Here is a 27482-nt window from a genome sequence, read left to right on the forward strand (position 1 = left end):
GATTTGTATGACCTGTTCCTCTCCTTTCGGCTGGGCTGCAGGGCCACAGAGGCATCTCTGCATCAGCAGAAATGATGCAGAGGGTTTCAAGGAGCTGGTACATGGCTGGTTATCTTTTGTGTGCTTGAGACTGGGATTTGGAGCTGAGGAGCAGGAAGATGAAGGCAGGGCCTGGGTTGGGCTGTGGAGCTTGCTGGGACTGCTCTGGGGAAGGGAGCTGGGAAGAGCTCAGGTGCTTGTTCTGCGAGGTGAAGAGCAGCTTTTCCCATATGCAATTGAAAGCAGTGGTTCCCCAGGTCAGCATGGGATTTGATGGCTTGTGAGGAGGGCTCTTGTCCTACCTGGGATGGACTGGGGCATTTGTAGCCTTATTGTGTCTGTTTACTGGGCTGGCAAATGAAGCAGTGCTGATTAGAAGCCCCATAGCCCTCCTGTCGGCCCATATCACACCCATCAGCCCCACATCCCATCATGCACCCCATAACCCCCCCATCCCTCTCACCCTGCAACCCAGCAGACAAGGCGGGGGGGGGGGGGGGCAGGTTGAGAAAGTGCTGGTGGTCACAAGCCACATCCAAGCCAAATCCTATTGCTACAGAGTGCAGGGACCAACCTGCAGGGATCCCAGATCTGCAGTCCCAAATCTGGGACTTCCCTGGTGTAAGCAGCTCCCTAAAATATACAGTAACTGCAGGGGAAAAGAAGCAATTAGCTGAACTTGGGGCTTAATAGCAGGCTTGATTAAAGCAGATAATGGCACTCCCTAAGGGCATGAGTAAGCCTCAGCTGGCCCGGTGTGATTCTGGCAAATACTAGGGGAAGTTGTAGACAAAGTGGTGCTGGGCTGGCAGCGGGATGGAGAGGCTGGATGAGGGCTGGCAGCTCGGACGGGAAATGTGGGAGGGGAGAAGGAGCAGCAGAAGCCAGGCGTCCGCCGAGGTGGGATCGCGGTTGGGAGCAGAGCCTCATGAATGGCTTTTCACTAGATGGCACCAAACACCAGCGTTAATGAGGGTCCACTGAGCTGGGGGCACCCCCTTCTACCGGGCACCCTGAGGTGATGGACGTGGCCTGGGGGCAAGTGGAGCGTCCTCAGCCATGAGCTGGGGATGAATGGATGGATGGACAGACAGACGGATCTCAGTGTTAGGCTGAGCACATTCCATCACCTGGCAGGGGGCAAGGGCTGCTTTAAGGGGAACAAGCTGCTCCTCATGGGCTTTGTGCACCCTGCTAAGGCTGGGGCTTGGTCATGGCCAAGCCCTGAGCTGGGTGACCCTGAGCTGGGTGGCTGCTGGTCCCTCCGTACCATCCCATGGAAACAGGGACTGAAGAGCCCTGGCCGGGCTGGGAGCATCAGCCAGCAGCACCCCTGGCACTGCACAGCTCAGGCCTTGCTGCCTCAGGAGAAGGCTCTGGAAGTGCTTTCCATGGAGGAGATGAGCAGTGTGGGATGGGGACAGCTCTGGAAGACCTTGGGGCAACAGGTTCTGCACATGTGGCAGAGTATAACACATGGACTGCAGGTGGTCCTGCGCACAGAAATGCCATGGTCTGGCTTATTCTGTGGGAGTCTGCAACAGAAGCATGGCTCCAGCTTTCCACTCTTATGAACTCCCTATGAATAAAGCACTACCAACAGTCCTTCAGCCAGATCCCAGCAACCAGCTGCATGCCAGAGAATTGCTTAAAAATCATCCAATGCTTATATTTCTCATTAAAAGTGCTAAATGGTTGGTGCTCAGCTCAAACTCTATTTGGGTTGGCTAAATACACCCCTCAGTTATTTATTAAATGATTTCACAAAGAGCTAAATACAGCCACAAGGTCATTAGGGAAAATGGACAATAATTAACAGAGGTCCAGCAAATTAAGGCGGGATGCTCACAATGCCCTGGATGCAGAGCAGGGCTCCAGGGCAATGGCTCAGGGGCTACATGGAGCAGAGGCTTTCACTGCTCCTTGCCCTGCTCGGTTGCAAAATCAGGGGCTACTCCAGCCTGCCCTTTGCAGAAGCACTGGGGGGGATTTGGCTGCAGGGTGCCTTTCCCTCCCAGGACACTTCCTGTGCCTTTTCCAGCACAGCTCCGGTTCCTGCTAGCCTCAGAAATCCCAAGCAAAGGTTCCAGGAACTTGTTATTACACAAGGCAAGGGGGGGGCATTGGCCCATTGGGGGGAAATGGAGTAACTTCCCATTGCCCAAGAGCACCTAAAGAAAACAGCTTTGCCTGGAGGGGAGGTACAATCTCCTTGGGAGAGAGGAACAGATGGAGGCCTGAAGGCTGGTGGGATCTTTGCTGTCTGAGCAAGGACTATAGCCCCTAATCTCTACAGGCAGCTAGAGCTGGGCACAGTTCTGCCGCCCTTGTGCTGCACGGGGATTCTTGGCTGATGACAGGGCTGTATGGAGCAAATTATCCCACCCTGGTGAGGCCAACCACTTCCTTTCATCACTAACCTGCTTCCTACATGGCAGCAGCCAACCAGGAGAGGTTATGAGGTTCAGGTGACCCCCACAGAGCTTGAGAAAGACTCACTCTTGGCTAAGCCAAAGCTGCTTTCCCCACAATGACTCTCACCACCATTAGGGCTGGAACCAGGAGTGACTGGGGCAGGTTTCCTCCATAAAAACCTCAAAGGATCATCCCTGGGAAGGCACAGACAGCCCCATGCTGATCTGGATCATGCTGTAAGGTTTGATTTACAGGTCCACATGGAAGCAAGGTACAGAGAGAAACCCGTATGAAGGGCCTATGGGAAGGAACACAGCACGGTCACCACAATGGTTTCTCCTGGAGAAGCATTCCTGCCCAGGAGAAAGCAGCCCCACTGCCTCCAGCCTGCTTGGGAGACAACGCCCTGGACAATCCCTCCTTGGCTTGTCCCTCAACCCCAGGTGTAGCTGCAGGGCACGGTTGTGCAATGCAATAACTGCTTTTTGAGCAACTGGACAACCCCAAGTGTATCTTGTGCAAAAGGTCTCCGGAAAACACCATGCAACAGCAGAGGAAAAAGGTACAAACATCAGCACATGCCCAGCCCCATTCCCTGCCCCACATCCTCCCCAGGGCTTTAAATGCCCACATCCCCCAGCTCTCCACACTTACACCTCCCAGGGACACAGCAGCATGAAGTCGGTGGCTGCTCTTCTCCTGGTAGGGATGCTCATCCTCTGGACGGAGCTGCCGGCAGGTAGGAGATGTCCTGGATAAGGCACAGAGAGGAGATGCACAGGAGTGGGGGAGAGCTGTGTTAGCAGGGGTCCTGTGGGATGGGAGAGGAGCTGGGGGGCATCTTCCTGAGGCAGCCTGTGGCCAACACCTCCCTCCTCTTGCAGGCAGCGCCTGGTCCTGCCCGCCCGTCCGCTACCGCTGCCTGATGCAAAACCCACCCAACCAGTGCCTCACCAACCGGCAGTGCCCGGCGTACAAGAAGTGCTGCCCATCCTTCTGCGGCAGGAAATGCCTCTCGCGCCCATCGTACCCCCCTTTGATCTCCGGTAGGGCCTCAGGATACCCCTCTTGCACCCATCTCCCCAGGGAGCAGAGCGGGGATACAGTGATGGTGGCTCTGGGCATGGAGCCGTGTCCAGCTGCCAGAGCCCTCCACTGCCAGTGGGGGGGTGATTGATGGCCAGACTCTTGGGCTGGGGTTACTCTGAGCACCAGACCCAGCTTATTCTTTCCTTTCTCTTTCCCCAGTGTAAGCTCCTGCTCCCAGGACAGACCAAGGTGCCTTCTCAGCGTGCCAGTGCCACATCTGGCAGCAGCTAGCTGCACATACCTCTGCTAAGGCTTGTCCTGCCCAATGCTGCCTAATGGAAGGATGGGAACAGCCACCAGCCATGCTCAGAGACCACCTCAGCTCCAGGACCACCGCTGACAGTGCTGCAGTGCTACCACTTCCCTACTGCTGCTTGAACAAATAAAAGAGCTTGTCCAAGGGATGCTTGTGATGGGCGACTCCTTTCCCAACCTCCTCCTGCCTCTGTCTGGGCCCATTCTCCCACTGCTGCTTTCACCCTGGAATTTCTGCCTAGGGAAGAGGATGAAAACAGTTCAGCTGCACACCTAGAGTGTGGTGAGGGGCTGGTTTGAGGCGGGAGAAATCCATCCAGAGGCATACAAATCCCAGGAGGAGAGGGCAATGGGAAGGGGCTGGTGCAAAATATGATGGGACACTTTAGAGGATGCTCCTGGCAGGGTGGGGGCTCTGGAGAGCAGCGTGACCCCCCCCAGCCACTCCCCAAGCTGGACAGGGCTGACTGCCTGGCTGGGGGGATGCAGACCCCTGCAAGCACTTGGGGCACATCTGGAGGGCAGAGGAGAGGGGTTACATAGACACAAACCCGAGCTGGTGCTTGGCCCCTCACTGAACCCGAGCTGGTGGTGAAAACTCAGCTGAAAATTGCCTGTGGAAGCCTCCAGGCGGGGCACAAACCCACAGCTCTAAAGGGGTTCTTGTCAGTTTCGTACAGCTGAGCATCGGGGCCAGAAAGACCAGGAAATGGCAGGAAATATCATCAGGAGAGAGTGTGTGCAGCCCGAGGGACCTGCCCAGTGCAAGAGCAGAGCCAGGCATTGCCACATGTGCTGCAGGGGCAGAGCATCCCCCAGCCTCTGCTGTTGCCCAAACAGCCCCTCCCCAGCCCCATGGCTCACACATCCCATCATCATATTCTCAGCAAGCAGACCCAGCACAGACTGAGAGGGGAGCCTGGTTATTGCATACAATAAAGAGAACAGGGAGGAAGATGAGCAAATCCTGGGCAACAGGGGGAAAGGAGCATTTGGGTGGTAGCAGGGAGCAGGCACTTTGCCCCCATCTCCTTCAAGTCCTAGGCAGACCTCATAAGCTGCCCACCTCCCATCCCTTGCTGCTGCAAGGGCTGAGCTAATGATCCCCACTGCCAGGCATGAACAAGGCATCTGGAGAGCAGCACAAACTGGCCAGATATTAAAACCACCCACAAATACAGCAGGATAAAGCCTCTGGCTGTGGGATCAACATCTCATATGGCCCAAAGCAGAGACTGGATGCTTCCTGGCCAAGGCCGGGAGGAGCATCTGACAGAGCAAGTCCTTCCATAGGGATCACCATGGAGAGACTGGAGGGAGGCAGAGACTCAGAAATTATTCAGTGACTGAGAAAGAGGAAGTCCTCTTATGGTGAAAGGCCACTTCTCTGCTTAGCAGCCAAGGGAGGGAAAGGATAACTGAGCACCAGGAGAAGCTGGAAACACCAGGTGATCCAACAGGACAAGGGCTGGAGCTCAACAGCCACATGCCATGTAAAATCAGACCTTGCTTTTGATCAGTGCTGTGTCCTACCAGGGCAAAACTCCAACACCCTTATACCAACCCATCCCTGTGAGCAGGGAGCCCTGTGGCCACAAAAGCCATGGGGTGATGGGGCAGAGCCCCAGCACTCCCCAAACCATCCCCTACCTAGGCAGCCCAGAGAAGCCTCATTACACCTCCTGCCAGTCATTAGTCACAGACCACAACCCTCCCTCCTCCATCAGGACCAGCTATTATCAGCTATTAAGCAGGCATTTCCATACAGCTGCCTAATTTGATAATGCTGCAATTATCTTGGTTTGTTAACAAGATTAAATTGCTAATTGGTTTGATTAAGCACAGAGCTGCAGGCATGGGGTATCTCGCAGCTGGTTAGTGCTTATGGTCACACACAGCTGGATGGTGGAGCAGCTCCTCCACCGAGACAAGAGCAAGGCAGCAGCACAGGAGGGCTTCATCCTCCCCAGAACTGCTGCCTGGGGTCTCCACATCTCTATGTGATGACCTGGAAAGTTCTCTCTTCCTGCCCTGTGACAGAGCCAGCTTTGCCCATGTCACTGCTGTCGCCCAGCTGCTGGCCCAGGCAGGCAGGAGATGGCTTTGGGGCCAGAGGATGCTATGGGGGCATCTGGTCTGCTTCAGTCCTGCGGTGCTCCTGAACAGAAAGCAGCAAGTTAGAAATCCCTGAGGCAATGAACCAACCGTGAACATCCACCTGCATCAAGAAATCCTCTCCCCAGGCGCAGACCCCTACCTGTGTGCACAGTGCTTCCAGCGGCACCCAACTCACCACCACAGCCGCACTGGGGAGCTCCCATCACAAACACACACCTCCCTGTGCAGGCAGCACCCAGCTGGGCGGAGCTGGGCAATGCACCACGACGTGTATGGTCACTGGATGCAGTAAGCTCCTGGCAGCATGCTTTGACTGAAAATCCTTTGGATCCAGGTCTCTGGGGAGGAAGGGAATTCCCCTCTGCATCCTAGGTATGTGCCAGAAACACAGCAGGGAAAGCAGCAAGCCCTGTGCCAGAGAGGAAGAGTTTCCATGTGGGTTCTTCCTGTGTCATCAGCTTCCCCAGGGCTAGAGCAGCCTGGAGATGGAGGGGTTCATTGCCTCTGCCTGGGGGCTTCGGGATTGCTGCTGTGGGACCTTCTCCTGGGAAGAGCCACCCACATCCAGTGCTGGGGGAAAAAAGACACAGGCAAAGGCTGCACTCAAGGGCCCAGCTTTGGGTTACAAACATCCATCGTAGCATGTCACAGCACCACGGAAGGGCAGGGAACCCTGCAGCTCCTTTGGCAGGTGGCAGGTCTGGCTTACTCCACCTTCTCTCAACGCTGGGGTTTTGGGGACTGTTGGACCAAAGGAAACATTCAGTACTCCCTGACATCCCAGGGGATGGGATCCAGAGTGACTCCCCAGGGAGCCGTCAGCATCAGAGGCAGCCTTGCTCCCCATAGAAATGCACTTTGGTCCACTCTGAGGTGGAGACAGGGCAGAGGATGGAGAAGCAAGGTCTCACCCACAGCACACCCAAGCATCTTCACAATACTTTCCTGGAGCCTTTCCCCTGCATATTTTATGGCTCAGGAGACCGCATGATCAGGGTCTGAATACAGAGCAGTTTGGTGCTCAGGAGCGATGCAAGACCTTTCCAAGAGATGATTCAAACTAGTCTAGTAAGAACTACTACAGCTTTGAAAATCCTTTGCAAAGGGAGGGTTATTCAGCTTGCCTGGCCCAGGAGCAGGAAGCTGCAGTCCCAGCAGGATGTAGCAATCGCATCGAAATCCAGAGGAGAAGATACCCCAGGAGGAGCAGGTTCACTCGGCAGCAGTTCTGCCTGTACTCAGGTGCTACGTGCAGCCCTCATTGCCCCTGCAGAGCGATGCAGAGCTGCAGGATTTCCAGTGGGTAAAGCAGCCAATACCATACCGGTCCCCACCATAAAAGAAATACACATGAGCAGTCCTCGCACTGCTGAAGGTCAAGAGATGTATAAATTCACCCTGTGCCGCCTTCTGTGGGGTGATTTATAGAAAACTCAGCTCCTCACCTGGAACAAGTCCCTCTCCAGCAGCAGGGAGGGGTGGTCAGAGCCAGAGCTGCCTCACACCAGCTGATGCCCTCCAGCTATTTCTTTCTGAAGACACAGGGATGCTCTTTCTGTGGTCAGGGGCTTTGCCCTAAACATGCCTTAGCTTGCCTGGCCAGGATGCGCCAATAACCCTTTTAGGTGCCTTCCCCAAATACAGCGAGAACACACAGCACTAGACCCACAGTGCTGGGAGGGCAGAGCTTCAGCCTTGGATTGTATAGCGGAAGGAGGCTGCATTTGCACCTGGGAAGCTTTGAGACAGCCGGGATGGGAGCAGTCTCTTCTGCCTGGCTCAAGCACATCAGCCCAGCTGTGCACTGCAGCCAGCCTCTGCCTGGTGGGGAGCCCGAGAGCAGCAGGGTCTGGCAGGGGATGGTGCCGTGGTGCGAGGATGCCAGAGCAGCCCACTGCAATGTCTCTCCTGCCTGAAGTGCTGCCAAGCCTCACAAGCTGCTTGTGATGAAGCCCTTCGATCTGACGCAGAAGCAGCTCTGGGTGCCCCATGACAGCCAAGAGCCAGCAGAGCTGTGCCGAGTCGCTTGGCTCCATCCCTATTCATCCCCGCAGGAATCCTCACCAGGCTGCTCTCCCCTGCAGCCACACAAGGCTGCCTACCTAGGAAGCCTGTCGGATACTGGCAGGAGTTTCCTGAGCCAGGGACCCAAAAGGAAAGGAAGGCAGAAAAATGAGGCCTGGCAGCACACTGGAGCTGGAGGAGATCCCTGCATGCCAGCAGTCATTTGTCCCCATACAGAAAGAGAGCAGAGAAGACAGAAGTATCTCCCCTCTGCAGTAAGGCACTCTGTATGAAGGCATATGTGAGAGCTCAGCAGGAGGCTGGGCAGCAGCACAGGCAGGTGCCCTCTCTGCAGTTCCAGCTCTGAGCTCCAGGGCCAGACCCACAGCCTCTCTTCAGGCTGATACCTTCATTCAGACAAGCAGCTGGGGTGTTAAGCAAATAACAGCTCTAGCAAAGGCTGACAAAGCACTTGAAGACTCACACAGAGTAGATTACAGTGAGGAAAGAACCAGAAGCAGCCAAAGCATCTTCTGTAAGCACTCGCCTTGCAATAGCCCCTGCTCACACACCAAACTAATGCACAGTTCCCAACTCATGGCCCACATACATGCTCTGGGCAAGATCAGGGTCATAAACTCACTATCACCCCCAAATCCACCAGCACAGACATCAGGGTACCCACACATCCCCTTCCAAATGGGGCCACTTACCTGCAGAGAGACCCTCCCCACTGAAACTACTGCCTCCCCATAGCAAGGTGTTGTGGAAGAAGAGGGTGGGCTGTTCATGTTATAGGGCAGCCCAGATGAGCTCCTGCCACTCCCCATCTCCAGCTGAGGAGGGGAAGCCATTTCCCAGCTCCTTTGGGCCCCACATCGGTTCCTCGTTAGCGCCAACAGCATCACACAGGGAAATTCCTGTCTCTTCAGCCCTGCCTGTGCCAAGGCGCACACAGATGCTCCTTTCCCCAACAACTATGTAGGTTAATAACATGCAATGTGATTGCAAGACACAGGGAACCGCAAAGCTATGTCAATATTTAGCTTTTACACGTTTGGCTAATTAGAGAGCAACCTGTGATTCCCTCGGAAGGAGGCATGGCTGCTTCGCCCCTCTCCCTCCCCTTCTGTATGTTCCCAGTTCAGATGGGATAAACGTCAGCTCATTCGCCGGTCGCAAGCGGTCTGTCCCAAAATGCTATTCCCAGGCACTGGATGTCAGAAATCATTATACTAAATAAAGCTTCATGAATGATTCATGGCGCTGGGTTTCACATTAATCAGGGGGAGACGGGCAAAAGCAGCACAGCCGCACAGACCGCCCTGTCGTGTTCTTGCACAGGCAGGCAAAAGGAGAGGTTTGGACCTTCAAGGCACAAATTAGAGCTATGGTACTAATCAGAGAAACACCCGGGTCCCAACACGACTGGAGCCTGACCGAGCAGAGACCAAAAGCAGGCAGCGGGCCACTGCCCAAATACCTTTCTGCTCCAGGAGCTCCTGTGACTCGATCACATTAATGAGCCCAGGGCAGCCTGCTGCTGCTCCAAGCACCCTCAGAGATGCACGACTGCTTTTCACATTAATCCTGGTCTCCAGCACGGGGCTGGGCCAGCTCTCGGGTCTCACGTACTGAATCCCTGGCTCCGTGCGCTACGGCCACTCAAAATAGAATGTTGGTCTGAACTGTCACCAGGAGGCTTCTTCCACGCTGCAGGAAGACGGGGTGTCTGCCTGGATGCCATGCTGCACTCCAGCACAGGCTGGCCACCAGTGGGCATTTCTTTGGGACACAAATGCTTCTTCCACTGCTCCAAGACTTTGGAGCAGAAGGTAGATGTATCCTCTCTTGGTACCTGAATCTACCAAAAAACACAAACCCAGAACTCTGTAAATCAATGGGAGAGTGATGTGTGCCCTCAACACGGCAATGTTGGTGGAAGGAGGTGATGAAGAGTGGGATCCCATGTGCATTTTGCAGGAATGAGGGCCCATGCCTCTCCCAACCAGCTAGCGAGCTCCCATCCTTAGGTTTCTTTCTGCATCCCTGGCTGCTCCTCTGCTGCTTGCTCAAATAATCCTGGTTAAAAACCCTCAAAACTACAGTGACAAGCAGCCAGGCCAGCTGTACGGCAGGGAGAAATCTATAGCTGGCATTCCCAAATCTGCGCTCTGACATGAAGACAGCAGGGATTCTCTGTGCAGCAGTGGAGGAATATCTAACAGGAGGCTGAGGAGCCATCAGACATCCCTGCTACCTGCCACAGCTCCATAGCCTTCCTTGGGTCATGCAATAATGGAGTCAGGACAAAGATGCTGTTTCCCTGAGACAGTGGATCCTGCAGATACTTTCATCCCATAGCAAGCACAGAGGAGGGGGTGGCATTGGTGGGAGCATCAAACCTGCCCTGGGGCTCTGCTCTCCACCACAGCTGGGAACAAACAGTGTCCACTGGGTTTGGGTGCCTTCGGTCCCTGCCCAGCTGTGGGAATGTCAAGCCAAACCTATAAATTGCTGATGAATTGTCACTATTGGTGTTTTGCAGGTGCAAGTGCCCCAGTGGCGTTAGGTTCTTTGGGAGCACCGGGCTCCTGTTGCAGCTCTGCCTCCAGCTCCATCTGTGCTGGCAGGAGTGTGGGTATAGACAGAATTACACTCACATGAGCGGAAGATGCTCACCCGTTTCTGCAAGGATGCTGTATTTCGGGCCTCTACAGGAGGCTAGAGCAGTGCGCGAGGCTGTGAGAGGGGCTCCGATGTCAGAGGGTCTTCAGGTCTTGAGGCTCTGAAGGATGCCCAGGGGACTTTCTGGCTTCCTCTGTCCTCCTCTGCCTCTCCCTCCTGCAGACACCACCCCTGCATGGGCAGGACACTTCAGGAGTTGGTGGTGAAGGAGCTGCAACATCAGCAGTATGCCCCATGGAATGATGGAGTGTGGAAGATGGAGGATGAAGATGGGGAGGAAGATGGAGGATGAAGATGGGGAGGAAGATGGTGATCGTAGGGATGGCACCCCCAGAGCTGATGGTCCTCACTCCCCTCCTGCTCAGAGGATGCTGCCATCACGGCTCAGCTTTCCCTCTTCACCACCCTGTGGGCTGGCTCTGGGAAGAGGCAAGGCTGCACAGGGACAGCTGACAGCATGGGAAGGAGAAGCCCAAACCCATCCAGCCAGAGCAACCCCCTCCCAGAGCTCATGGGAGGCCTGGGGGGCACAAACACATCAACGAGCACAGAAACCACCAGGGAAAAAAATTGTATAAAGGAAAACCCATGTATTAAGTCTTTGCCAGTGTGAATCTCAAGAGCAGGCTTTTGCATCTGCCCTAATTTAGCTCTTTCCCTCTGGAAAGGACTATTTGTGAAATGCTTTGTGTCCTTGTCCCTGGCATTAAACAGCCCTCGTCGGTATCCAGCTCCACAGATCCCCCTGCTCTCGCAGGTGTGCCAGCGCTCATCCCTCTCCATCCCATCTCCTACGTGGCACATACCCAGCAGCTCTGGCCTTTCACAATGGATGTCCAAGGGGCTGAAAAGTGCTTGAAGATTTTTCTTTCAATTAAAGGAGCTTGCAGACGTGCTATATTCATACGTACATTCCCCTATTTATTTAATTTATTGCTACATCACCTATTAAATAAAGTAAGGCAGAAAGAAGAAAGGAAGGGAGCTGCCACAAGCTGAGCGCCTTTCGGGATGACTCACTGCAGCACTGAAATGGCTGCTGGCTTCAGACTCACCCTGCCTCTGCGATTTGCTTCCAGACTGCGGAAGAGACCATGGTGAGCGGTTTCTCCCCCCATCCACGCGTTGAGGATTTGCTGTGTGGTTATGGACAAAATCCCCGCCAGGCTTCGGCAGCAGGAGACCTGCCTTCCCCAGGAGAGCAAGATGGGGGCAGACATGAAAGGAAGAGATGGCGAAGCGTTTCCAGCTGACCTGATTTTCTGCCTGTTCCTGTCTTCACATCACTGCCAGTTGAGCAGTGGTGGTGGAGGCGCAGGGCTGGCCCATGCCATGGGGAGCTGCACCCTGCCAGCGCGGCTGCAAACCCAGGGCCCTTGCACCTCAATTTGCTGGGAAGGAGCCTTAAAATGGGAGCCTCTTCTTCCTGCCACAGTTTGCCAGCGTCAGGCCAACAAGCTCTGGTTGGCTGATGGGAGAGCCAGGACTTTCGCTTCTGAGTTTGAGCAGCAAGGGGAAAATTCACCCCAGGTGCCACTGATGCTGCAGCCAAGTCCCCCCCTGAAGGATGCTGCGATGCCAGCACAAGCCTATGCGGGGCCTCAGTAGCCTGGAAGGTGAATTTAGCTCTCCTGCAGGCAAGGCTTTGAGCTGCAGCAGGGGACATGGAGGTGTCTTCCCTCCTGGGGTGGCCCCTCCATCGTGGGGGCATTACAGCCAGAGCCCTGCCTCACTTCCTGCTCACGCTTCAGCTCCTTCTCACAGCCTAGGGCACACTCAGCAAGCCTCCCAGTGCCGGGAGAGCTGGTTTTGGGGGGGACAAGGGCTCAGGTCTGCCCTGTGGCTGTGCAGAAAGGAGGTCCTGGTGCAGAGACAAAGTGTTGGACAGAGTGGGGGCCCTTGCAGTGCGAGGCACTGCTCCTTCTCTGAAAAACGGATGGGTGAGAAATGTTTTCAGAAAGGAAAAGGAAATTCACCCTGATCCCCTCATGTCAGTGACAGGCAGAGAAAACCCCATGTGGGAGCCAGTCCTCCTCGCTCCCCACGGGCTGCACCCCGCTGGGCCTCAGCACCCGCTGAGAGCTGGGCTGGCAAGTGCCCGGAGCAGACAAAGCCAAGCATGTTTATCTTGCAGCTTCCAGGGATGCTCAGCCATCCCTAATTGCCATAAAAATAAATGCGTTTTGCTTCATATCACAGAACAGAGGAATTTCCCCCAGGGTTGTTTTATTTTTCCTCCTCAGTTTGGTTTTTTTCTCTCTTTTCTGAGGGCTCCCTCGAAGTCATCCCTTCCCCCTCCCTCCGCTGCCTCCTTCCCATGTAAACAAGCACACGGCGCACACAGTCTGACACATCACACACATGGAAACACGCTGATGGCCCCGCAGCGGAGAGAGCTGCCTGGCACAGGGACGGGGCTGGCAGCACACACGGCACAGGGAGGCGGGTGTGCGGGCAGGGGAAAGATGCTGGCCACTAAAAAGAGCTCCCAGCCGGCCTCGGGCAAGCCTGGAGAACGGTGAGAGCCCACAGGCTCCATCCAGCCCCTCGGGCTGGAATCAGCAAGCCGATGGATCCAATGAGGAGAGTGGCGTGAAGTCTCACCCCCTGTGAGCTGCCTGCCTGACACGGTTGCGATGAGCCATCGCTGCAAGGACATGCAGCCCCAGCCGTCACCTCGGGAAGGTCTCACATCCTCTCTTCCACGTCCTTCTGCTCCAGCAGCTGACTTCTGGGGGAGCTGGTGTGCTTGCACCGGTCGTCAGGCTGTGTGGGGATGGCTCCAGGTGGTGACAGCAGCTCCGTGACCTGAAACCCAGCGTGTGCCATGCCCAGGACTTGCTGCCTTCACTCACCTCCTGAAGAGCCTTTTAAGAGCCAACGGCGAGCTCAACAAGTCAGGCGGGCTCTTCCCCGAGTGGCTGCCCCCGGTGCTCTAAGTACCCCCCATCCCAAGGAGAAAGATGGAGCTGAATCGCATGGAGGGTGACTGCAAGGGCAGAGGTGCATTGTCCACATGCGAGGTGCCACCACTACTGGGGCCCTGCTCAGCCTGAGAGCCAGGTCAGGTTCTGCTCGCTGCTCACCACACTGCTCAGCCTCCCGGGGCCCCAGTTGCCCCTTGAGCAGCTTTGCAAGGTGCTGGTGAGTCCTGTAGCCCGCTGCGGCTCTCATCCGCCGTCCCACAGGCTGCGGAGGGCACTTCCAGCAGGTAAGGCCATCGATCGTAGCGGCTGCACCCACTCCCGGACCCGGTTTCCCCCCGGGGCATCCCTGCACAGAGCTCGGGGGCTACCCCGGGGGGACCGCGGGGCTCCGGCCCCACCTTGCTGCTGAGGGACAGGGAATGGGACCAGCTTCGCCTCCCCGCAGCTCCGGGCGGGCGGGCCGGAGGGTGGCACCCCCGGGAGGGGCGGCGGGGCGGGCGGGAGCAGGGGGACCCCCCCTTCGGCCCCGAGGAGCTTCAGCAGCCGCCGCCGGCCCCGCAGGGCTCCGCGGCTCCGCGCCGGGCGCGCACGCTGCGGCGGGAGCGGCGCCGAGGCAGGTGAGGGGCGGCGCGGGGCCGGGCTCCGGTACCGCGGGGACCCGGGCACAGGCACCAGGGAGGGTGGGACGGGGGAAGCGGCACCCCGGGGTGCTGCAGCCGCCGGCATCGCGGGGGCCCGGCTATCGGCATCCCGGGGCGCGGCAGGGACCGTGAGAGCCGCATCCCAGGGACCAGCGCGGAGCGAGGCACCGGCATCCCGCTAACGCGGGGTACCCGCATCCCCGGGCGCCGCAGGGATCAGCACCCTGGGGCGCGGGAGGCACCCGGTGCACCGGCATCCCGGGGTGAGAGGGCAGAGATCAGCGGCATGCCGGAGCGAGCAGGGATGGGGGAAGCGACACACAGGGGTGAGCGGGGAAGCGGGGCACCGATAGCCCGGAATGAGCAGGGAGCCGCCGTGCTGCACCCACATGCCGGGGTGCTGCTGGGGCGCGGGGCATAGGGATACTCCCCTGTGCAGGTACACTCCTCTTGCAGGAGGGGTAAGAGAGTCCTTCTCCCTGAAGCCTCCTCAGCACAGGGGTCACCCCTCGTCTTCTCTGCGGAACAGGGCTGGGTGCGGGGGTCCCCCCGGGGAGCTGTGCACCCACTAAGAGAGACCTGGGAGCAGAGGCTGGCTCAGGACAAGGCATCATCCCCAGCAGGTCCTGGGCTTTCCGCTCGCAGGAGAAAGCCGAGCTATTGTTAATGACCCCCTTCCTGCACCCTGAAGCGAGTAGGGAGTCCCCCTGCCAGCTGCATCGCCAGCCCTCAGTGTACAGCCCTCAGTGGTAGCTTCTCAGTGTACAGCAGCAGCTTATGCACTGTTGCAGGGAGCAGCCAGCAATAGGAATTCCCCTTCCATGCTCCTTCCTGCCCGCTTGGAGAGCTGCTCGCCTCCAAAACAAGGGCTTGGTCCTGAGCATCTTCAGGCCGATTGGTACAGGGCTGCTCAGTGATGGAGACGGGGCTCTGCAGGGGCATTTCTGGATAAGCAGAAAGCAGGCATCTCTCCAGCCCTGACCCAGCACACAGCTGCTGGGGACACCATCCTGCAGGAGCTGGGAGGTCAGCCAGCCCACTCGCCCCATCAGGTACCCAGGAGGGGACCCCCAAACCTATCCTAGCCCCATGGGCATCCCATGCAGGACTTCTGCAGTGGTTTGCAGCCACAACACCTGCACACCCAGAACATGCAGGTGTCGCCCGGGGAGACAGAGCATTTAGGATGGGACTACAGACAAAGGATAAGGGTTTCCTCCTCCTCTAGGCATTTCTAATGGCTCCTTTGAGACAAACTACACGAATGCCTGCTGGGAAGCCTTGCTGAGCTGTAAGTACAGGGTTTCTTATTTGGACCATTAATCTAAATCCATTGTACCTGGTGGGAAAAGGCCCAGTGTGCAATACTCCCTGCACTTGCTGCATCCTCACTTGAATGTCTATTAGCATCTTCCTTCCCACTGCCTTGGTTCCCCTCTGCCAGTTAGAATAAATACTCCCAACTTCCACTTGAAAGCCTTTAAGAAAATTTATGTTGTCAAGGGAAACTCTTCTCACATTTCTTACAGAAATGCTTGATCTGTTGTTATATTTTCACTGTCATAAATGCATACATCAGAGATTTCTTCCTCCAGGAGGTACAGATCCATTTGAACACCCAACACCCAGCTCACAATGGGCTTGTGTAGTTCTGATGGTTGTCTCTTTAAAACAGCTGACAATGTATTTCAAAATTGATCAGAAAGAGACTGGGTTTCTTCTGTTCTCTTTTCCAATCATTCATGGAAATTTGGGGTTGACTAAAGGGAAATTTTACCAATCCCCATCACTGCAGACAGGCACATTTGTATTCTCTGTCCATTGCGCTTTAAAGTAAAACAACCACCCAGCCTTCCCAAAGTAAGCTTCTGTTTCCCAGCAGATACCGCTGCAAATGCAAGGTGGGTGCGTGCAGTGATGATCCATAGGGGAGACGTTGCCAGGTCTTAGTTCAAGCCCCAGTTTTGTTCTAAAGTTGAGCTTAGCTGGTCATGAAACAAGTAGACAAAAGAGTTATAAAACTATTAATTGCTGCTTTAGATTCCTACCTGAAAGCTCTATGTGGGCAGAAATTTGCTCTATTCAGAAGCGAACATCAGAAAGGAGCATCTCAGTTCGTGACCCTTCTCCTCGAGCTGCTTCCTGCGTGGGATGCAGCGGGGGATGGAGGGATTTCCCTGGTGTACAAAGGCTCACAGAGGCCTGATACCTGCTGGTTTTCTTTTGAGCTGTGAGGCACCTCCCTCCTGGCTCTTGGGGTTTGGCACATCTCACCCAGAGCCACCGTGGCACAGCACAGCCATGAGCTGCGGATGGTTCTGCATCCCTTCGGGCTTATCCTGCCATCCCAGCGCAGCCCCTGGTAGACACTTGGGCTCCTCCATGCCTCAGCCCTGCCCCAAGACCACCTTGTCTTTGATTACAGTGGCATTTGGCCTGGTTTCCCAGAGCGGCTGCTCTGCAGGGAGGGTGCAAGAGAGGCTGGGGATGGGTGTGGGATGAGCAGCATCCCACAGACCCACCCGCAACGGCCCCTGTGTGTGTGTTTGTAGCCCAAATGCATGAGCATCCTTCTGGAAGGAACCTGGATTCTGGATTAGTCATCCCCACCCCACAGATGGGCTGTGTGATGTCTTCCCTGGAAAAGCTTATGTCACAGAAATTCCAACTTGTCCCTGAAAAGGAGTGTTTACGCTTCTTTTTCTCCCTTGCTTTTGTCTTAACCCTTAAAAAAGTTGATCCTTATTTTTCCCCTCTCCTTTGAAAGGCAAGACAATGAGTCCATTAAGCTCTGAGGCTTACCACAACCCAGTTGCCTCCTTCAGACATGGTGTAGTGGGAAGCACTGGCTTTGTGGTGCAAAGCCTGTATCTTTAAGGAGCCCTGGCTGGGAGATGCAGCGGAGTTAGCAGATGCCTTTGCCAGGCTATTTCACACAAATCTGGCATTTGCTGCACCCACAGCCCTGCTCAGCTTAAAAATGTGCTTCTCGGGTTTATTTCTAACCATTACTCCATTACCTGCCCCTCTCAGGCTCTGCTGTGACCTCCAGATTTAGATGTGGAAGGGTATCCCAGGTCCCTCCCAGTCTGACAACCTTGTATGCTGTGTCTCTCAGACACTGGAAAACATGCAGAGCCCTTTTCCTGCCCCCCAAACCCCATGGGATGTCCAGTGAGCAATGCCAGGCTGGGGTGCAATGGGGTCTGCAGGGGAACCAGGATGGGGGGGATCCACCTCATACCACTTACGTGGCATTCAACCCTGGTGTCTGCTGTCTGAGCAGCCTGTCCCATGCAGGGTCTGGTGGCACCTCAGCATCACCATAGGGACTGCTGCAGCCCTCCTCTCGGCTACTGCTGCCTCCATCCCTGCAGCACCTAAAAGTTTGAAGACTTTGGTGGGTGACACAAGACAGAGAAGGTGAGGGATTTTCCTAATAAGATGCTGGCTGATTAAAACCAGGGAGGGAAGCCTTTGAGACAGGAGACAGGCCAGTCTGGAGGTCACAAATGCCTCAGTGACCGCTGCAGCATAGAACATCATCGGCTACAAAAGTCCTGTTGGTACCAGCAGTGACCCTGAAGTGCAGAGCTCAGGAGCAAGTCATGCTGATAGCGGGGCTCTTCCCAATTAATCGATGTGTGGGTAAAAAGTGTAATTCCTCAACCAAGAGAGCCAATGCAGTGTCCTTCCAGAGGACACTCAGTACACCGGTGCCAGGAGCAGGGGGACCGTGTGGGTACGGGGCTGCTCTGTGTTTCCCCAGGCATTTTGACAAATAAGGTAGGTGGAGAAGTCGGATTTCAAATGGATGAAAAACCTTTTTATTTGCCTTTTTATTCTAAGCTTCTGGTTGAGAGGTGTAAATGCATATGAAGGTGTGGGAACGCTTCTCTTTGTTAGATGCTTCAACTGCTTCTCATTAAAAAAGGGAATTTCTGCTGCAGGGAAAAGCCTGGCCCCCCGAAACTTCGAAAATCCTGAAACACAACAGAAAGCAAAACTCGGGTGTTTATTCCCCTCCCAATGTACCCATTTTTTAATTCAGTCATCAATGATTCTGAGCCATGTTTTTGTTACGTTTCAACGGTATTAAAACAATCTTAATATTTTACATGACAGAACGCACAAGAGGAAACAAAGCCGGCAGATGAATTGTTTTGACACTTCTTTCACTGAAATTCCCTCTAAAAGTGACACCTTCACTGAAAACACTTTGATTCCAGCAAAACTGCCTTTGCTGCTGGCAAGATTGCACCACCTAAGAATTTTCTGACCAGGTCTAATTAGCAATGTAGGAGTCGGGGTACAAAGCTCTTTGACAGAATCACTGCGGTTGGGATTTGATGATGATGATATTTTTCCATGGGGGAGGTTCTCTGGGGGATAAATCCTCTCCTCAGTGACTAATTACCTGTTTGATCAAGGAAAGCCCCATGACGAGGTGCTGGGGGTGCAGTAAGCTGCTTTCATTAGCAACCTGTGAAGGGAGAAACTTTCAGAGGTAAAAATCAAGGAAAAGTTTCACCTGGAAAAATCATTGTTTTTTTCCCCTTTTGCCTTCCATGCACATCAAAGATCAACTGCCCAAAGCTGTTCCTCATCCCTCCCCTCTCCTTGGTCCCCACCTTTGAACATTCAAACACCCCTCCTCACTCCCCAGGGTGCTTCTGCCCTCCACCCTGTAGTACCAGGGTCGTGGGGAGCCCTGCGTCCCCTCCAGCCCCACTGTGTCTCACCCGCAGGTGGAACCAGCTCCTGCTCTGCTGATCATGGTCAACAAGACCTTAACTTACTGGGGTCCCAGTTTTGAGGAGGACGTTATCAACATCAACGTGGGGGGCCTGAGAAGGCGGCTCAGCTCCAGCGCCCTCTCCAAGTTCCCCAACACCCGCCTGGGCCGGCTGCTGTCCTGCGACTCGGAGGAGTCCATCCTGCAGCTCTGCGATGACTACGACGTGAGCGCCAGGGAGTTCTACTTTGATCGAAACCCTGGCTTCTTCCTCTACGTGCTCCACTTCTACCAGACGGGGAAGCTGCACGTCATGGAGGAGCTGTGCGTCTTCTCCTTCTGCCAGGAGATCGAGTACTGGGGCATCAATGAGTTCTTCCTGGACTCTTGCTGCAGCTATCGCTACCATGAGCGCAAGCTGGAGAGCCGGCACCACAACTGGGATGAGGAGAGCGAGGTCAGCAGCGTGGACACGTCCCCCGATGAGATCTCTGACATCAACCACGACCTGCTGCGCTACCGCACGCTGCGCTGCGGCAACGTGCGCAAACGCCTCTGGCTCACCATGGAGAACCCCGGCTACTCCATCCCCAGCAAACTCTTCAGCTTCGTGTCCATCAGCGTGGTGCTGGTCTCCATCGCCACCATGTGCATTCACAGCATGCCTGAGTACCAGGAGGTGGATGAGAACGGCAATGTGCTCGATGAACCCATCCTGCACAAGCTGGAGTATTTCTGCATCTCCTGGTTCACCTTCGAAGTGTCTTCCCGCCTCCTGCTCTCCCCCAGCCCCAGGAAGTTCTTCAAGCACCCGCTGAACCTGATTGACATTGTCTCCGTGTTGCCCTTCTACTTCACCCTCTTGGTGGACTTGACCGTGGGCAGTGACTCAGAGCTGGGCAACCTGGGCAAGGTCGTGCAGGTCTTTCGGCTCATGAGGATATTCCGGGTGCTGAAGCTGGCTCGGCATTCCACGGGGCTGAGGTCGCTGGGGGCCACCTTGAAGGTAAACTGGCTTTTTATCTCCTTATCTACTCCTTTAGTCTCTGGGAAAGGAGGAGACTTCTGGTATGGCCTGGGGGTGTGGACAGACCCATTCCCAGTAAGCTGCCAGCTCTGGGGGTGTCTTGGGGAGGCAGGCTGGGCTGTTAGTGTGCTTGCTAAAGCAACCAAGTGTGAGGAGCACTGCATGAGTCCTCTTTGTACATACTCTCAGTGCAAAAAGGAGCTCACCCCATTGTTTTCAGACATTGCAGAACTGGTGCTTCCAGGGCTCAACTATCCTGTTGCCACCATGGCATGCGAGCCCCGTTGCATGGTATTGGAATGGACTCAGGCATGCACGGGTGAATGGCGATGCCCCACCAGAAGTGGCTTGGTGCCTTGCTGGGCTGTGACTGAGCAGCTGGGTAATGCCAGCACCAGTGTGTGGCTCAGAGCTGCTCCTGTCCCCGGGCTGAGAAAAGGGGGAACCTCTAAGGGCATGCTGCTTGGTGTCTGCCCATCTCGGAGACAGAGATCCTGGTCCAGCTGAGCTGGCGCGTGGATGCTCTAGGATATGATGAGGTTGGGACCGACAAATGGTTAAACCGCGGGTGGCACAAAGCAACAAGAGAACAAAGGTTTGGTTGCAGGGCCTGGGATGACTGGACCCCCTCCGAGCACCCCCAGCCTCCCTGGGCAGACCAAGAGCAGCTGACGAGAGTCAGAGCATGAAGCTGGCAGGAATTCCTCACCAGCCTGGTGCTGCAGCCCAGCTGTGCAGCATGGACCAGCCATGGTGCCCTGTGTTGCACTCTGCTCCCCTCCAGCCCCTCGTGCTGAGGACCATGTGTTCAGATATGGGGAAGGTGAAACTTTCCCCCCACCTCCTCTGCTTACACAGAAAATCCAGCCTGATGCAGAGGCCAATTAAACTGAACCTTTGTCTCCAACTCCTGGTGACCACATCAAGAGAAATCCAAAAGCTCATTCTTGAGCCTGCCAAGATCATAGAATCATAGAATCGTAGAATAGTTAGGGTTGGAAAGGACCTCAAGATCATCCAGTTCCAACCCCCTGCCATGGACAGGGACACCTCCCACTAAACCATCCCACACAAGGCTTCATCCAACCTGGCCTTGAAAGATGCAGGGTAACACACGCTCCCGATGCCCCAGAACATGCGGGGCTCCTGCTGGGTACAGGGGGTTGGTCACCAGGGCAAACATCTCCTTGTGGGACTGCCTCTGGCCCCCACATTCAAACCACAATTCTTGTTTTTTCAAGCACTGCTCATGCAAATATCCCTGTGTCTGTCCTCCCCTCCCCCCTTCAAACAGTGTGCCAAAAAAATGGGCAAGTAAAGCAATCTTTGTAACAGAGCTTGAAATGCAACCAAAGGGACCCTCTCCTCCCACTTAGTGTCTGGCAGCTCCAGGTGTTGCTGCTTCTGAAGGGCAGGAATGAAGGGGGACACCCTATTTCTTGCTGCTGCACCAACAACAGGGCCAGCACAGGATGTCCTGGTATGGGCAGGACTTGTCTGCCAGGGTTGGACCCATTCCCATGTGTAAGCCATGCAGAAAAGCAGCCCTGGAGTGTGGCTGGGGATGGGCAGCAAGCAGGATGGGTCTTCTGCCAACTTCTGCTGTAAAGCAGGACCAGCCCAGCCCAGCCCAAACCCTGCAAAGCAAACAGGGCATCCTCAAAGCCTGCTGAAAACAGCATCCAGGGAGGATGGTTCAAAATGAAGATGCCTGAAGTCCTACCTGCATCACGCTTCTGAACACTCACCTCACCTCGAAAGAGCGATCAGTGACAGGCTCGTGTAACACTGCTTGCAAACTTCAAACCAAATTGTACACTTGGGAAGGGCTCCCTGAACCCTTTCTGTGCTCCACTTGAGCGTGAACAACACATTGCAGCAGAGCAGGACTGATGGGCTCATCTGCATGATATTAAGCAGCAGACGAGATCCAGGGAGCCAGCAGCATCCCGGCTCCGACCTCTGCCCAGCCGCTGATTCACCGAGTGACGTGCTCCAAAGTGCAGCTTCCCGGGGACTCCGGAGCCGGCTGTAAGCGAGGATGAGCGAAGACACAAATCTGACGCAGCAGCTTTGGCGTTGTGATTTAGTGGGCACATAAATTACAACATCTTGTTAATCATAATTTACTTCCTCTTGCCAGCGCATAAAGCAGCAGCAGAGGAGTAAAGGCTGTTAACAGCCAGGAAGTGGGAGCGATGGCTCTAGCAAGCTGAGTAATTGTTCCCCTACCACGAAAGCCTAGCAGAGGGATTTCTGCCATTTGTGCATCATAAACCCTGAACTGTCTTCAGATTGCCTGGGGCCTGATCCAGGGTCTATTTAGTTTGAGAAGAGGCTTCCCCCTCTCCTTCCCCCCTGCCATGCACGACATCCATTACCATTATTGCAGCTTCCCTGGTGTGGGCTTGGTGCCCGTCTCCCACTGGCAGTCAATAGGTGTTAGGCCCTGAGTAATTTAGGCATCTGCAGGGATCCTACAGGAGTTGTTCTCTGTCCCCTCAGGGGCCTGGACACACAAATAGATTGGAAGATCCAAAGCTGCACATCCCCAGATGGCAGATGCACCGTCCTGCTACCATGGGCCATCTCTGTGCTTGGTGCCCACACTGGTGTCTCCAGCCAGGCTCAGACTGTGCTCTTTCATCTCATTTGTCTTCTGCTGTACTGGAGAAAAGATGTTCGTTCAGCAGAGGAAGGAGCCCATGCACAGCCCTCGACTGTCCCAGGGCAAGCAAACCTCAGGCTGAGTCAGGAACCCAAAGAAACTGCTGCCAGGGTGCTGTTTTGCTGCAGCCTTTTATTGCCCAGAATGGCATCTCCCAAGGCATCCCACCCAAACCATGGCTAAAAGTGCATTCCCACCCGAACCCCAGCTGCCTTCCCCTGGGTCAATGGGCAAATCACACATTTCAAGGATAACTGGCTGCAAATAGGTGCCTGAGGATCAGCTGGGGGAATCCTGGTGCCACCCCCATGCTTGTAAATTAAAGCAGTAGGATCTACTGGGGTGCCTGACTTCCCCTTTGCCTTCACCCTCCAGCACACCCCAGGGCCATAACTGATACCCTTTGAAAAGGCATCAGGTTATTTGTCTCTGCTGCTCCCCTGCTGGGATGTATAGATGTGTGTTAAGCTCTAGCCAGGAGCAAGGCTTTCATGGCCAAGTGGTACCAACTTGGTGGCTCTGAGCTGTTTGTCCTTCACAAGGAGCTCCCTCGGAGCTGCTATAGTGCATATGCAGCCACAGGCGATGGCGGAGGAGGAGATTATTTCCCCTCGGTATAGCTGGCAATAGCTGAGCATCTTTTGCCAGCAGTCAAAGTGAAGTCTTCTCGCTCCCTACTGAGAATCCACCTCTTTTATGTCTCGTCTTGACCGTGGAAGCTCTTTTCCCACGTCTTCTGCTGTTTGCTTTGCTCAAATGTTGTTTCATTTAGTCATCCTGTGGTCTCCAATAAAGCATTCCCTGCCTCTTAGGAGGCTGGGAGAAAATAAACCCTATCAGAGCTCTGCTTTCCTTTCCCCAAAAGATGAAAATGAAGCTGGCAGGTTGTCAGGCAGAAACGTTCAGGAAATGTGCTTGTGACCATCGAAAAGCGAGTGGACCAGGCGTGCTGTGAGGCTGATGGTGGCTTTGGCACTGGTGTGTGGTTGGCCAGGGCTTGCTTCACCTAGAGGCTAAGAGGTAGTTTCTGGGGACCCACCAAGATACCAGGACAATGTGTTTAAACATCGCTAGCTGAGATCAGGCTGCAGTGAGTGCTGGGACAGGGGAGTAGCCTCTGCCTGGGGGCCCTGGCTGGGAGGCACAAGGTCGCCTTTCCCTCCCAGCACTGCTGTGGAGGGCAGAAGGGTGGCTGTGGGTGCCGGGGATGATTTCCCCACTGCCCCACTCATGTGGGTCACCCACAAGTCCCCCGACCCCTCTTAGCCCAGCCCCAGGGGACATCCCATGGCAGAGGTGACAGGGACACTGGGGGTGTGCAGGGCTGTATTTGCGCTGCAGCATCCCAGGGTCCTGGCTGGTACAGGGGTGGTGGCCCCCCCCGACCATCGCTGACCACTGCTCTGCTTTGCCTTCCAGCACAGCTACCGGGAGGTGGGCATCCTGCTGCTCTACCTGGCCGTGGGGGTCTCTGTCTTCTCTGGTGTGGCCTATACTGCTGAGAAGGAGGAAGACGTCGGCTTTGACACCATCCCAGCATGCTGGTGGTGGGGCACGGTCAGCATGACCACCGTGGGCTATGGCGATGTGGTGCCCGTCACCGTGGCAGGCAAGCTGGCCGCCTCGGGCTGCATCCTTGGGGGCATCCTGGTGGTGGCACTGCCCATCACCATCATCTTCAACAAGTTTTCCCACTTCTACCGCAAGCAGAAGGCGCTGGAGGCGGCCGTGAGGAACAGCGGGAAGAAGGAGCCCGAGGATGCGGAAAGCATTTCCAGCCACGACCGAGACTCGGAGGCTCTGAGCGAGAGCTCCATGGGCAGAGGCAGCCCCGACCGCCGCGGTCTGACCCCCGGCTCCCACCACACACCCTGACCCCACCGCGCCGCCGCACCGGGGACCTGCTTGCTCACGGTGAGCACAATACAGCTGTTGCACCAGGACGTGGCGCCTGGCATTGCCCCTGCCCTGCAGAGGACCAAGGAGGGCTTGGAGGAGATGCCCGTCTGCTTCCAGCCCCCGGGATGCAGTGGCTGGGTCCTCCTGGATGTGTCTCAGCCTTCACCCAGCGATGGCTGCAGACAGAGGCTGCAGCACCGGACAGACCCCTGCCAGAAAGGGAGTGGGAAACAGAGAAATAAAGGTGACCCTGATCAGGCTCTGCCCTGGCTGCGTGAAGGGGGAATCTCCCTCTGCCCCGAGGTTTTGTGTTTTCCAGGATGAGGTTTAGGAGCTTGAGAGTGAGGCAGCCCCTGCCCAGGCTGGCTGCCCTTGCAGGTCCTGTACAAGTTTGGCATCAGCTCAGCCCCAGTCCTACCCCAGCTGGAAACAGCCCTGAAAAGCTCAGCTGCCCCAGCAACCATGGGGAAGAGGCCTGGAAATGGGTCTGTATGGGAGGAGAGGTGGTGCCCAGCTCAGGGTGAGCACCACTGTCCCCAGCCCCTGCAGTGGGACCGACTGGACCTCACCTTCCTTCCACGGCAGTTGGAGTTTAACCGGCCTCCTGAGCTGCCACCGCCGGGACCCGCAGGGATGTGGGGCTGAGGCTGCACCAGGAGCACTGTCCAGGAAGGGGGGGCACCAGCCAGGGATGACTGACAAAAGGGACACTGCCCTCCAAGGCAGGAGCAGCCAGAGGAGGTGAAGCTGTGGGAATCGAGGGGCTACCCCCAGGAGGGCTCAGCCCCCCCCAGCCCTTTGCTCCGTGGGGCTCCCAAGCCACAGGGCTGCTCTGTGTGGCTGCTGGCACCAGCTCCTGGGGCAGGGAGGAGGCAGAGTCCCTGCAGAGGGCTGTCAGGGAGTAGACACGAGGGGATGCTCCTGGGCATGGAGAAGCTGTCTGTGCCATTGCCATATGCTGATGATTTCCACTGCGGGAAGAGCTGCCAGGGAGCCCAGGGGCTGCGGCAGCTCATGATGGGGTGGACAAGGTGACCAACGCCAGCCGGGTTCAGCACATGCCCTGGTCCCCCTCGCCACAACCTCCAGCCTGGCTTTATTCTGCTGCCTCGTCCTTCCCTGCCTTGGGGCCAGGCAGGGGCAGGAGTGCCTAAGCAGGGGGTCACACTGCCCCAGGTATCACCTCCCCCTGGGTGCTGATGCTCTCACCTTCCCTCTGCAGGGAGGGAGCACTCCAGTGTCTGTGAGAGGCCAGGGCAGAGGGAACCTTGCTCTGCTCCCCCTCACTGCAGCCTCTGGACACCCCACAGCCAGCAGGGAGATCCACCCAGAGCACCAAGCCCCTTCCTGCCTGGATCCCCAGCCTGGCTGAGCACACTGGGGGCTGCTCCCAGCACAGCATTAATTCCCCATGGAGTTTTCCCTTCACCCCCCAGATCTCTGTTTGGAAACGTGTGGCTGCTTTGTGCACAGAGTACACCCTGTATTGCAGTGCCAGTCCTGAGCAGGAGAAATGTGCACCCTGCAGTCACCCCATCAGCCCAAACATAGGTGGATGGCTGCAGGGTGGCCCCAGGTTCCTGGATCCTGGTGTTTGCCATGGGTTGTCCTGGCTGGCTTTCGGCACAGCCACAGCTGTGGTGCTGGCTCTGCCTGTAGGCATCTGCTCATCATAGGGAAGAAAAGACAAACCAGTGCCAGCATGAACCCCAGTGGGATGCGGGGAGGGGTCTCCAAGGAGCAGTGGTGTGGGATGGGGGGTGCTCACCTTCCTGGCATCATCAAGTCTTCCAGTAGTGACAGTCTGTGGTCAGCTCTGCGCTCGTTCTTACTGCAAGCTGGGACTGGTGAGCAGCATCATCCTCTCCAACCAGCTCCCACTGCACTGTTACTTGAATAAAGGAAGGAGTTTCCCCTTCTCTCCATAAGTAATCCAGTAGCAAACTGTATTAAAAGGTGAAGACTGAATTACATGTATTAATTAAAAAGCATTATGCAAAGATTCTATGATTCTATTTCAAATAATAAAGAGCATGTAAATTAATTTTCTATCTATGCATGGGATGCATACTGTATATTTTATTAAAGACCTAAGTGACCCTCTTTGCATGCTGGTTTTGTTTCGTGGTGGTGTGGGGCTGGGGGCATGGTTGGTGCAAGCAGCCCTGAGAAACAGATGGGATGATCCATCCCTGTGAGCCATCTCCAGCACCCTCTTGGTGCACAGTAGAGCTCCCACTCATACAGCCCCTGCCGCGTCCCTACCCCAGTGGTGGGTGATAGTCTTTGTGCCCGGACCACTGGTGCCACCCCTGATGGAGAACTCTGGGTAACCCATCTCCTCGGAGGCCCAGTGAATGGGACACCCCTGGAATGCGAGGGAATTGGTTGGAGGCGGCAGGACCTGGGAAGAGCAAGAATCTTCAGAAACACACACACTGTGATCAGCAACACCCAGGGCACGAGGGCTGAGCTGCCGGTGAGAGCTAAAGCAGTGCTGGGAGCCGAGGGGCAGCAGTTGCTATTCCCCCTAATAGCCACTCTTGTATAAGGAAACTCATTTTATGCCCAGGCTCATGGGTTATGTTTTGGGCTAAAAGGAGAAAAGGCTCTGTTGTCAAAGGAAATACAGCTTACAGCTCAAGTAGCAAGAGTCCTTTGCTTACCTTGGTTAAACACCGGTTCAGGCACCCGTTTGTCAGCAGAAGGCTGGAGAATGTGTGTGTGTTCCCAATGGCTCTCAGCTGCAAAGGCAAAGCTCAGCCCGGTTTCCGGTGTCCAGCCAGCAAACTGCCCACGGCAGGGACTGCGGTCACCAGCAGATGAGGGCTCTCACTGATTAAGCTACAGCACCACAGGCTGCCTCTGCCCAGCGCCGCTTGTAGCTCTCAGAAGTTCCTTAGCCCCTTGGAAGGTTTAGAAGAGCCCTAAGGAGAGCACTGCGCAGCACCAGGCTGCCTAAGGAAGAAAGGCCTTG

The 27482-nt window shown here is 55.6% G+C and overlaps 2 protein-coding genes and 1 long non-coding RNA gene across 6 annotated transcripts; 2 read left to right on the forward strand and 1 right to left on the reverse strand.

The window, feature by feature from the left end:
• The first annotated feature begins 3085 nt into the window (after window positions 1-3085).
• Window positions 3086-3945, forward strand: LOC136020520 (elafin-like). The gene is made up of 3 exons (XM_065691668.1): window positions 3086-3193; window positions 3339-3500; window positions 3703-3945. The coding sequence occupies exons 1-3, from the start codon at window positions 3130-3132 to the stop codon at window positions 3705-3707; spliced, it is 231 nt and encodes a 76-aa protein (XP_065547740.1). The 5' UTR covers window positions 3086-3129; the 3' UTR covers window positions 3708-3945.
• A 9031-nt stretch (window positions 3946-12976) lies between these two features.
• Window positions 12977-26499, forward strand: KCNS1 (potassium voltage-gated channel modifier subfamily S member 1). Of its 4 annotated transcripts, none has more exons than XM_065691561.1 (4): window positions 12977-13819; window positions 15405-15467; window positions 18925-19917; window positions 24026-26499. In XM_065691561.1, the coding sequence occupies exons 3-4, from the start codon at window positions 18952-18954 to the stop codon at window positions 24479-24481; spliced, it is 1422 nt and encodes a 473-aa protein (XP_065547633.1). In that variant the 5' UTR covers window positions 12977-13819; window positions 15405-15467; window positions 18925-18951; the 3' UTR covers window positions 24482-26499. The 4 variants fall into 4 exon arrangements, with proteins under 4 accessions (XP_065547633.1, XP_065547634.1, XP_065547632.1 ...); XM_065691560.1 differs by lacking the exon at window positions 12977-13819 and adding an exon at window positions 14069-14152; XM_065691562.1 differs by lacking the exon at window positions 15405-15467.
• LOC136020453 (uncharacterized) lies at window positions 18017-21865 on the reverse strand. Its single transcript, XR_010615335.1, has 3 exons — window positions 21687-21865; window positions 18594-18659; window positions 18017-18159 (listed from the first exon to the last, which is right to left on the reverse strand). It is a non-coding gene; the product is annotated as an uncharacterized LOC136020453 (long non-coding RNA).
• Window positions 26500-27482: the final 983 nt, after the last annotated feature.

The sequence above is a fragment of the Lathamus discolor genome, chromosome 11, assembly GCF_037157495.1.
Source record: "Lathamus discolor isolate bLatDis1 chromosome 11, bLatDis1.hap1, whole genome shotgun sequence".
Taxonomy (NCBI): Eukaryota; Metazoa; Chordata; class Aves; order Psittaciformes; family Psittacidae; genus Lathamus; species Lathamus discolor.

What these genes read in the sequence shown, in the direction of transcription:
- LOC136020520 (XM_065691668.1), top strand. Translation starts at nt 3,130, where the DNA reads ATGAAGTCGGTGGCTGCTCTTCTCCTGGTAGGGATGCTCATCCTCTGG. An exon ending in CTGGACGGAGCTGCCGGCAG is followed by an intron (nt 3,194 to 3,338) that starts GTAGGAGATGTC and finishes CTCCTCTTGCAG; the next exon opens with GCAGCGCCTGGTCCTGCCCG.
- KCNS1 (XM_065691561.1), top strand. Translation starts at nt 18,952, where the DNA reads ATGGTCAACAAGACCTTAACTTACTGGGGTCCCAGTTTTGAGGAGGAC. An exon ending in CGCTGGGGGCCACCTTGAAG is followed by an intron (nt 19,918 to 24,025) that starts GTAAACTGGCTT and finishes TTTGCCTTCCAG; the next exon opens with CACAGCTACCGGGAGGTGGG.